Source organism: Parus major, chromosome 4 (genome assembly GCF_001522545.3).
Source record: "Parus major isolate Abel chromosome 4, Parus_major1.1, whole genome shotgun sequence".
Classification (NCBI taxonomy): domain Eukaryota; kingdom Metazoa; phylum Chordata; class Aves; order Passeriformes; family Paridae; genus Parus; species Parus major.
In genome coordinates this window covers 46,962,424-46,974,279 of record NC_031771.1, presented here as the reverse complement: position 1 = coordinate 46,974,279, position 11,856 = coordinate 46,962,424, and the positions used below count along the sequence as shown (strand labels likewise).

Genomic DNA, 11,856 nt, shown 5'->3' with positions numbered 1-11,856 from the left:
TTTAGACTTTTTTTTTTTTTTTTTTTTTTTTTTAATTTTTTTGGGGGGTGGGGAGGGGATGTTTTTTTGGTCCTCTCTGTGTCTTTTTTTCTGTATTAGTTTGAATCTATCCCAAATCTGCCTGTTGTTCCCCCAGGTGCACAAACCTGATTTTCAGTGCCTCACTTTCCCAGGTTACTAACACAATAACCCCACAAGATTCTTCTTCCTAATCTCAAAGTCTACCTGGCCCCATCTAACCAGCTGGCACCTGGAGCCTTGCCCTCTTTGCTCTCTTGAGAGAAGGTGAGTTTTGAGGAATGCTGTCCTGCATGGTGCTGCTTAGACATGTACCTTCACAGAATGGCAGAAATAATAATTTGTGTAGCTCTCCTTTCATGCAGTCTTGCCATCACCCTGACTTCTCTCTGAAGGCGTCCCTTTTAACTTGGTGACATAACACAGTGAGAATGTAACTTGATTTTGGAGAGCAAGAGTCTAATATATAATTTTTTTTCATTAGTTTAGGGCTTTAAAAAACACAGTATCACATTTTGCTAGAACAGGACCATCAGTGTAGTATTGCATGATTTCTAAGTCTGCTCCCTGCTTGTGAGAAGTGGCTGGGTTGATCAGAGCAAAAGAGAAGTTGAGGACAAAGGGCACACATGTGTTCCCATGTGTATCTTCCCCATTAATGAGTCAGCCTGGTGTCTCCTAATATAGAAGGCAGGGATAGATATATTAATGTGATTTGTGTGTCTTATGCGCTACAGTTCGGCTGTTTTTATGCTTATGGCGCAAATACACCTAAATCAAAGCAGACTAAACAGTAGGAACAAAAAGGTTCATATTCTCTATATCTCTATAAACTATATCTTTCTCAGCAGCAAAGCTGTCAGCTGAGGAGTGCCACTCAAGCTGCTCTCAGTTTTGAGAACAAAGGCAACCAAGATCCTTCAAAAGATGCTGGTGGAGGGGAGAAAGAGGAGCTGTCCCAGCTGTGTCTGTGAGCACTGGGAGAACACATCCAGTGTGCTAAGCAAAGCCCAGAGTAATGAAGCTGATTGGCTCTTAGAACTGCCAAAGGAACATCAGAGTTGAGGTAGAAGGAAACTAGTACAGATTTATTTTTGTATCTTTTCTGTTCCCTCTTGGATTAGAGGTGGAATAAACATTTAATAAGCATGAGTTAATCAGACACTTGGAGGAAGTGGAAATTTCTTTGAGCCTACTGTACTAATATGTATGGTAAACTCCTATGGCAACAGCAGAGCCAAATTTCAGAGGGCATGAACTGAAAGGTTGCAACCAAAGATGAGTAAAAGTGCTAAAATTCTAAGCAGTGGAGTCAGGGCAGACATGGATGGGCTGAGAACATGGCTACTCTTTGGCCACTATGTGTGCTTAGTTTTATGGCTGGGAAAAGGCCTGTTTAGAAGAACAAAACTATTTTTAGGTCTAAATTAAGCATGTACATAAATACTTCTTGGTCTTGAAGTAAAACCTAGTCCTTGATGTAAACTTGAAGGACATTAACACCAACAGCATGAAATTGGCATGAATTCTGGCAGCATTTGTTTACAGTAAGTGACAGGAGGGGAGAACAAAGAAAGAATGGCTGGGAAAGGGAAATGGAACATGAAGAACAGTAACATAGAGAACAATTCGGGTTAGATAAGGAGACTTTCTGATGCTGCTAAATTTGTGCTCTGAGAAACTGCACTTTCAGCCTCTTCTAACATTAGGGAAAAAGATCATCTATTTTGACTTCTACTTAACTGGTTTGATTTAGTAGCAAGTAATTAAAGTAGTTTAATTTAGTAGTAAGTATTTTTCTTTGGAAATAACAAATGCAGACATTGGAGTATTTATGCTGTTGACTTTCCAAGTGTTTATTTTATTAAAAAGAGATGAATGTCAAGAAGCTTCACATTTATATTAAATGCATTTCATCAGTACAGTGTTTATTTAAATATGACAGAGTATCAACCTTGGGTTTTTTATATACTGTTGAGTTCTTAGCATGCTAATGTGATATTGCATGTGCAAAATATTGTGATATTCACTTCTCTTTGAGGCTGTATTGCCTTGTAGATCTGGGGTAAAAGAGCATGGTAGATGGCAGTAATTAAAAAGAAACTTGAAAAGTTGATTGAAACAAGGATGACTTTGTTGTATTTTTGCATGCCTGTAATTTTTTTAAGATGGATTCTCAGAAAACACAAATAAGAAATTTGCCATAAAAAGTGTGTGGCTAATACATAATTTTCTGTGTGGTAGCTCAGTTCTCCTGTTCTCAACTAAGAATGAAGTTTTCTTAGGCTTTCTTATCCTGAGATTATTGTCTGTGACACTGAGTGACAAGAGCACTAAAAGCTAAAACCTTGATTTTTATGTACTTTGGACTACACACCATGGTAGTTACAAATTAATTCAATCTTCCCTGCAGTTGCTGAACTATTTTTCATTGTTGCAGTTAAGGAGAAAAAATCTGTAATAGTTTGTCAAAGAATATACCATTTTGATTCTTGGCTGATGGAAAACTGTCATCATAACTGTGTTTAGCAGTCTGTGTTGATAAGGTGTAAAAATGCTGCCTGAAGTTGCTATGCCATTTAGAATCACAGGATCATTGATGTTGGCAAAAGTCTCCAAGATCATCATGTCCAGCATTTGACTCAATACTGCCATGTGAATTAGATTATAGCACCAAGTACCATGTCCAGTTGTTTCTTGAACATTTCCAGGGACAGTGACTCCACCACATCCTGGGCAGCTTCTTCCAATCCTTACCACCCTTTCAGTGAAGAAATTCTTCCTGATGTCCAACCTGAAACACCTCTGCCACAGCTTTATGCAATTTCATTTAGGATGTAATGAATTTATGTTAATTTAAAGATGCTTATTTTCTTGCTCATTTGTGAAATAAACAAAAAAAAAAAATCTCCCAGTTGTAGTATACTTAAAATGAGGTGTACAAATTCTGGATTTTCATGGCCCTTTTTCTCACACCTCCCATGTGCAGATGGACATACAGAGGTTTAAGAAAAGACTTCTAAAAAATTGATCCACACATCTAGACTGCTATTTATTATGAATTCATTGAATAGTATCTTGAAAACTTGCACTTGCTAAATTTGCTATTCTTGGAACCAGTAATGTTGCCATAGTGTTCCTTTGTCAAAAGATGAAAAAGTATAAAAGGTAAATGTACCCAAAGATGATTCCTGCAGTTCTCTTGTTTATACAGTTTGCCAGTTACTGCAGAAACATTTTTCCCCACTGGGACATTTACAGATTGGTTGCATTTTAAACAACTCAAAATTAATTTCCATCTTGAAATTTTTAGAAAAATGTTGGGGCTTTTTTAATCATGAAATTTCCTTTCATTTTCAACAAGGTGAAAGACTGTTAAAAACTCAGTCTGAAAATAATATTACATGAGCAAATGAAAGACAAAGTTTAATAGAAACTCATGAGAAAAATAGTGCTGGTTTCCATCATATTTGTAGACGAACAAAGACAAGAAATACTGTTGCCACAGTATAGGGATGCCATTTATCCAATGTTATCCAACTTGTTCAAATGTAATTAAAATGTTTTTTAAGGATATCTTGGTACTATTTATGTTGTTTTTAATGGGTCTTATCATGAGAAACTCTCTTAAGACTGATGGTAAACTAGTGTCCTGGTATTTAACCGCAGGCAATTACAGGCCTGTCAGCCTCGTGTCAGTCTCACACAATATAATGTAACAGCTGAAACTAGGGTCAATTGAAGAGGAGTTAAAGCAGGGTAGTATAACAAATGCCAATCTATCTGTTTTCATGGACTACATTTTATGAAATGGAATGCATAAATAACTGCAATTATTGGATTTCATTACTAAAAGTACTAATACATAATAACACTAGTGGTAGTAGATGCTGGGTATAACAGGGTTACAACAGGGTTGTGTGTAACTTGGTATATTCCATTTGATATTTTAAGAAATGAAAATGATAGTGTCAGTCTGGTTAATATTTAAGTATTCCTGTCTGGCTGACCAGCATTAAGATTCAACCATGAGTTGTGATCGTCATCTGGTTCTTCCCAGAATGCTGTAAGGATTGTTGTTTGTGACTGCTGTCTGACAGGTTTTTCAGCAATCACTCAGTTGACTGCTGCCGGCATTTTTAGATGACAGTGATTTCTAGGGTATTATTTATTGAAAAAAATCTGTTTAGTTACAGCCAATAATCACTGGGCAAACTATACGTAAGGGAACAACCCCATGTTAATAGCCAAATTCAAAGTCATTCACCTATGGACAAGTAGGTTGTCAAGCTGATTTTTTTTTTTTTCCCCCCAAAATGTAAAGGTGTCTTAGCAGGCAGTGACTTCAACTGTCATTCTCTCATGAAGGTCAGAATAGCTCAGCTGAGTTCTTCCTGTGATAACAGGATTGAAATAGGCCAGTGTGATCTACGTGTGCCTGCCCATGAAACATACCCAGGCTAGAAAGAATGTTCATTGTAATTTAGTTATTCATTAGATAGTTGAGCTAAGGTCATAAAGCAAATTTTAAATCAGGACTGACTCTTTTCTTTGCAATGTATTTATTACAATTATATTTGTTGGACTTGAAATAGTAAGGTCCAAAGTAAAGAGGGAGAACTTGGCAGGTGGGCCATGGTAGTTTTCTTCTGATGTTAAGCTTTAATGATTTGTGTTGGTGAGAGTTGGTTTTTCGTAGAGTTCCAGCACCTACATAACTGTTTCTTTTCCTTTCAGAATTCTTCTGTCTCTTAATCAAACGAGCCATCCAGCATCCAGATAATGTCATTCCACGGAACTGAAATATTGGTGAATTAGTCCAGGTTCCCTAAAGGATTGTAAAATGGAGCCAATAACTTTCAAAGTTAAAAAGTGTCAAACACCTAGTGATTTCTCAGCAAGTTTCAGTCTCCAGCTCGTGGGTTCTCTCCCAGTGCATTCCCTAACCACTATGTCTATGCTGCCTTGGATTGTGGCCGAGATCCGGTTGCTCAGTGCAAAGTCTTCCAAAGAAGAACCCAGCGTCAGCCAAATCCGACTGTGTGTTTCACCAGCCAGTTTGCGATGTGAGCCGGACACAGGGAAAACCCAGCAGTGGGATCCTTTAATTTGCTCCAGTTTGTTTGAATACAAGCCACAGCAGGTCCACAAACTGATTCACAATAGCCATGATCCAAGCTACTTTGCTTGTCTGATAAAGGATGAAGCAGCAAATCAGCAAAGTATCTGCTATGTATTTAAAGCTGATGATCAGACAAAAGTAAGTAAAAAGAAAAGAACCAAAGCAAGCATCCATGGAGTTGCTCTTGTGCTATTTGAATCGTTTCAGTACACTGTAAGACCTTAAGGTTGTACTTATAATTAGAGACTAGATCTCATTAAAACTTACTGACATATATTTGATGTTAATTGCTCGGTGGAATTTGAACTGCTCAGTATGTGAAATGAAAGGTGTGTACATCTCCTACAGGATCAGGGCCTGAATTTCATCAGCTTAAAAAACACTTTAGTTTGAGATATGGGCTGACATCTTGGCCCTTAAGTCAGTGAGAGCTTTTCTGTTGATGTCACTAGGGCTAGTATTTCACTCTCGAGTCACTTGTGAACTTTATCTAATCCTGCACTCAGACCTCTCAAATTTCTGTTTTCCTGAGTTGAGAGCTGTGTGACTGGGAAACAGAGATACCTCCTTTCTCAGAAAGAGAGGGTAGTGTGGAACCTCCATATGTATCATATCTCTAACAACAGGACCCTGTGGAAACCTTTTCCTAGCTCTATAATTCACAAAGCCTGGCAGGCAGGTGTAGAGAGTGGGAGAAGGACAGTGTCTGTACCTCCGTGACATGCAGGCTTGTTATTGCATGGTGTTAGAAGGGAATTGGGTAGGCATGTCTGACAGGGGATGAGTTTTGGCTTAGTTTGCATTTCCTAATTAGTTCCTAGCCAATTCTGTCATTGCTGAAAAAGTGGAAACATTAAAATTGTCAATCTCTTCCTTTTGAGAGTAATGGGAAACCCTGACTCTCATGAATGAGTAAAGTGAGTAGGATTTCACACAAAATTATTGTTTATGGGGGGGAAAAATGGTGATGTATCCTTCACCTCTTCGATGTTGACTCTAGTCTCTGTAATGTTGGAAAACAGTGTGCTCACTTGACTCATTGGAGGTGTCCTGCTGAAGAATCCTGGAGGTATTATGTGAATATACACCACACGTGGGATTTATGCCAACTTGCCCAATAGCAAACATTGTACAGTTCCAAATCCGTGGTCTCAAGCTTACAGCTCAAAACATATGGAAACAGCTTTAGTTAAATCCCCCCAGATAAAATGGCAGTTCCAGTAAATTTAAAGGCAAATACGTTGTAAATCATAAAGCATTCAAGTGAGAAATCCTGTCAACTTAAATATAGAATACTAAGTTTATGTATGTAAGAGCAAAAATAAGGGATAGCAGATATAATAAGCAGAAATAATGAAATACTTCAGAACTTGGCATTGGATAGCGGCTGGTGAATGCATTTTTCAGTTTGCTTATGCATTTACATGTGCTTGTGATTTTCCAGGATTATAGTGAGAACACAGCACTGATCACCTCCAGTACATTTTCTTACATTTTCTTTTGCAACAAAAGATTCAAGTACTTTTTCTACTTGTTTGATCAAATTCCTGGACGTGTTGAAATGGTCAAGAACAAATTAAGTCTGTAGTTAAATTTGCAACTGTGTCTACATGTTTTTGGAGGCAACACCCAAACCTTTTGGGTGCCTATTTTAACTACTTAGCTCTAGATTCACACAGGTATCTATCCTTTCAAAAACTACCTTCCACCTGGTCTCTTAACTTGCATTGCATGCAAGAGTTGTTTCTCTTCTTTGCAGTCTAGGTAGACATCTAATCAGCATATGCGGACCTATGTTTTAACCAAAGGGTAATGGAAATGCAAGGTGGTGTTGCCATCTAAAGTGAAGCTCTGTCTCTTTTACTTAAATTTTGTGCAATTTCCACATTTTAAGTAAGTCCTTTGTGCTTTTTAGGGTGCTGTTACTTTGCCCTGAATATGGTCATATAATGCCTTTTAGCTAGTTGATGTTTATATATTTCTAAGGAGTGAACTGATGTTACCTGTTTTGCAGATGCCCAAATTGAAGGGATAGGGAGTGCACATATGCCTTTGTTGCGAACTGAAGGAGCTGTTTCTTAGAAGCCAGTGAGTTGGGATGAAGAATTTAGAATTGTTGCTGCAGTTCATGTTCAATTTCAGAAGAAATAAATTTTAGAAACTGGACTTTTGCAGCTGTGCAACTCAGCAGACTCCTGTGCTATCACTCTTGTTTGTGATGACTCTTTTTTTTTCCTATTTGCTTCAGGTCTGTAAAATTACAGCAGTCCAGATATGTTTAGTCACAGAATTTACATGTTCATAGCAATCTTTAGCCAACAATCTTGGACATCCAGACTTTTATGATAGTTACTAATTACAATAATATTGTAAACTGTAAGAGCCACAATTCTTTGTGTCTGCATGTATAAATCTGTTGTAGAGTTATATTTGACAAAGAGTTCTTGGATTAAGTCGGGTCTGGCTGAGGATTTGAAGTAGAAGGTACTTTGTGCCTTTGCAAATAAGTTCCGTGTATATCCTCACCTTATGATAAGTAGAATAAAAGGGGGCAGAAGTATGTCTGTGGGAGAAGTACTGTAGGAAGATTAGGATGTTAAGACAAAGGCAGTTGAGTAGAAGACTAAACAATTAAAGCCTTTAAAAGGAGGACAAGAAACCTGCAAGTCATGCAGAGGCATACCCATGGAGGTGGTAGAAAGTACAGAAATGCAGACATGGTCAGGCTTTTAGCATAAGCATTGAAGACAGGCTGCAGTCCATTAACTGTAGTTTTACTTCTTTATAAATACAAATTGAGCAAGAACATACATCTGATTAGTGAGGGGTTATTTTACTGTTTAATATAAGAGTTTTGTTATTGTTGCTGAGTAATATTTATCTCAGCTCTAGAGCTGATGGAGGTGCATGCAATGCATGTTTTTCCTGCATGTGAATACAAGGCTCTTGGGTTTGTTGTTGCTGCATTTCCAACATATCCACTTTAGAGAAGAAATCAGTAGACAGGTAATTAACATTAAATAATGTCAGGATTCTTTGCAAGGAATTCTTTGTTATGCTGCTCTTTAGCAGTGAAAGAAAAGGTAGTGCCCCATTGTGGTCTTTGTCTTCCCTCTGTAGGATCTTCTATAATTGTTTCCATTGTACCATCGTGGCAGTGTGTGGCTCACTTTCCCTAGTGATACTACTCCTGGATAGCAGTGAGTAGGGAAGGATAGATGACACTTGAAAAGAAGCATGTGAATATGGAGATCATTCCACTCTGCTTTGTGCTTAAAAGATGGGTTTACCCTGCCTAGACAGAGCTTCTCTTAAGGATTAGAGTCTTCTTTCCAAGTAGATTTGTCAGACATGGTATCTGGAGTGTTCCTTTCTTCATATATAACTTTGGTAAGTTTCCACTAGTTACAGATAGTGAAGTTTCTTATCCTTACACCCTCATTCTGCAGGGGTTCTGATGTGGCCTCATGATTGAGTAATTTCTGCCTGAGGATGGGGCTGAAGCATTGCATATTCTTTGTAGGTGCTCAGGAATGGAGCTGGATTCAATTATATTGCCTGCAGGGAGCTTATGATGGCTACTTATAGGTCAGGTGAGTAATGGTGGGGGAAGCTGGGGAAAAATTCAATCTCCACTAAGTCTGTTTGCAGATTAGTCCCTTCAGCATAAGAACACAGCCTTGCTGAACACCTTGTTGAGACAGCTTGCTTGGCTACTGTAGGAGTGCAATGGAAATGAAACTATACATGCTCCATGCTCTGTATCTCCCCAGTGGCCTCTGATCTGATATTTGCTTATGTACTACAGAAGTGTGATGCTGTTGATATCACTGTTGTTGTTGAAAACTATATACTTTTTAAAATATTGGCATTTTTGTCCTACATTTGAGATGTGCTAGTTCTAAACTGTTAGGAACTGCAGGTGAGGTGTGTCGTTTTCCTGAGCTCATTCTCCCCAGCTTTCCTTCTACATGATGCCCTGCTTTAGTACATCATTCACTCCAAGAAATGAAAGAGAGAAATAATGTGAAGCTAATGGCATACTCTAGCATGGTATCCCCCTACAGCAGATGCAAAGTAGCCAAAACATTATGGAGGATGAGTAATTTCTGTTCTTATTTTCAGCTTGGAAAAGTAATTCCAGATGTCATTATGTTGATCCTTCTTTGGCATATTGAATGATTTGTTTTACTTAGATGTGTTTAATCTTACTTGATGGATGTTTGGGCTGGCAAATGGAACACAGGTCACAAGTTTATCTGACTCATGCCCTGAACTAGTTTAGATTTAAGGCAAGTTAAGATTGTGCTGTCCTTTATTATATTTTTATATTTATTGTAAATGAAGACCTACAGTTCTAAATTTAATGGTTTCACAGGGGTCTGAGTCAAAGAGGACATTCAGTATCTCAGCATTTTTCCATGTCCTGTGCTCTATTCAGCAGCAGGCTCACATTTTCCCAAGCCTGTCTTCTGTCACCTACATAGCTATAAAGACTTTTTTGTTGCCTTTGACAAACCTTGCTAGATTCAATTCCAGGTGGACTTCGGCTTTCCTAATCATGTCTCTGTCTTGGGTTGGCAAGTTCTTAACGAGGCTTTCTGGAAAGTGACTGGATTAACTATGTCCTGCTGTGTTTTTCCTACAGCAGATACTTGAGTGGTTGAAGTCTCTCATCAGGACCAGAGTATGCTAATATGAAGCTACTCAGTGCTGTCTGTAGAGTGCATCATCCACCTGTTCTTTCTGATCACAGGGTAAAAGAAATTCCTGGATGCAGAGTAGAGGTTGGCAGACAGTACTGTAATTTTTTAATTTTTTTTTTTTAGTGAAGCAGATGCTCAAAATGCTTGAAAGTTTCCCCTTTTTTATTCTGTGATATGAATCTGTAGGTTTAAAGAGTTTGAGGGAAAGCCTAGAAACTTGAGCCTGATGTCTTGCAAGGAAAATATTTCTGTAACATTACCAATGCAGAGCTGAAGTATGAAGAAAAGTAAAAAGTTCAGGTCAGATTTTTAAAGGGTTACATTTTGTACTGGTGTTTTCGTTTGTGTGGGTTAGGTTTTTTTTAGTCCCCAAGACTCTGGACCCAAGTTGTCATAACACCCTGTAATATATGCTTGTGTTTACCAGAGAAGTTAATGCTATGATGGCAAAACCCTGGGTAGAACTTTTCTGCTTAATAGAAAAATATTGCCTGACATTTAAACAGGATCACAGCTGCACAGGACTATGTGGTGCTTCTGAATCTTCTCTTTGTAGCATCGTCTATCAGGGACAGCTTTTGGCCCAGGCAGCTGCAGGAGTGTTACCATGAGAGTCGCAGTGTCTGTGTGGTTGCAGCATACCGGGACACCAGCTGGAAACCTGAGCCTGCTCACTGACTTCACCTGTGCCAAATCTGCCCCAAGGCAGACACAGATAGGAACCATCTCCTTACACTGAGGCACTTGAAGTGTAGCACCTGGCGTGTTGATGAGCTTTTCGGTTGTGTGACCTCTTCTGTCGTCAGAGATCTTCAGGTTTTTTGTTCACCCATTGCTTTAACAGTTACTATGCTTTTAAACAACCTTCACCTACTTTCATGAGTTAAAATAGCTTATGCACTTAAGTAGATCACGCTGTCTTACCTGGAATGCAGCACTCAACACACATAAACATATGTTGTTTATGATCTGATTATGTGCTGAAGAAACTGGTTTCAGATAATCAACACTTAGCTCTCTGTGAGGCTGCACAGAGCTGAACTTCACATTATTCATCTATAAAAGGAATGGCAGAGGCCCAGTGAACTCCTAAGCAGTTGTGAGACTTGGCTTCATGACTGTCGGCTCTTGCACAACTTGTTTTTACCTTAGACTCTAAGGTATAGCCTCACTAAGTATCTCATTTTTAATAGCACCACTTCCCTTTCTTAAAAGAATTCAGAGAAGATAATTTTAAAGATACGAGTGATCTTTTTCTTCTGTATTTTACTGTCTGATGAGTCTAGGGGGATTAAAACATGGTTCTTCTTTTGCAAAAAACATAAAACACCGAAACAAAATCCATTAACTGGACTAAGGTTACTGCAAGTGAGAGCTTAATTTGACTGTTTTCTGCCTCCTTATGCACCTTTGGAGTTTTGGATTGAATCTGTGTAATTTGGAACTGCTAGCACTGCTTTTTGATTTTGGACATCTCTCCTGTCTCCCAAATACTAACTGAAGAAAATGTAAAATACAGAAAGGAGCATAAAAAATGCAGCAGAACAAACGAAAAATCAAATACATATTTGTGCTGTGCACATACACAGTCCAGTTTATAAAGTAGGTCAAAGTTTATCTGTGTAAATCCTACCAGAATATCCTCTGTACTGCACACAGACAGCTGTGCTTTCAGTGCTCTCACAATTAATCAAGCTTTACAGGGTTCTTGAGCGTGAGTATGATGACACCAGTTCTATCCTGGGATCTGTTCAAACAATTCATGTATGTGAGCTCATCTGTTAGGGAACCTTAGTGACCAGTAACCCTGTCCCTAGCAGCATTATTCCAAGCCTTTATAGAGCTCTTGTCAAATCTTAGAGTGACTTTGTGACATGCTGCATCAGCTAAGTGCTTGTGTGTTCACTCATTTTATAAAAATAGTGTGGGATTTCCTTAAACCCTGTGTGATTGCCACATGGAGGAAGTAATTTGTGTAATACCAGTGCTGCTGTCTGACTTACAGTCAGA

The 11,856-nt window shown here is 38.5% G+C and overlaps 1 protein-coding gene across 10 annotated transcripts in view; it reads left to right on the top strand.

The window, feature by feature from the left end:
* Positions 1-11,856, top strand: part of TBC1D1 (TBC1 domain family member 1) — a 99,159-nt gene that overhangs the window by 3,207 nt on the left and 84,096 nt on the right. For 8 of the 10 annotated variants that reach the window (XM_015624245.3, XM_015624246.2, XM_015624243.2 and 5 more), the window contains exon 2: positions 4,756-5,278. In XM_015624245.3, the coding sequence (XP_015479731.1) occupies positions 4,862-5,278 (417 nt within the window). In that variant the 5' untranslated portion in view covers positions 4,756-4,861. Of the gene's footprint in view, positions 1-188; positions 286-1,065; positions 1,085-4,755; positions 5,279-11,856 lie in introns of those variants that run through there. The other 2 variants (XM_033513381.1, XM_033513383.1) reach the window with 2 other exon arrangements.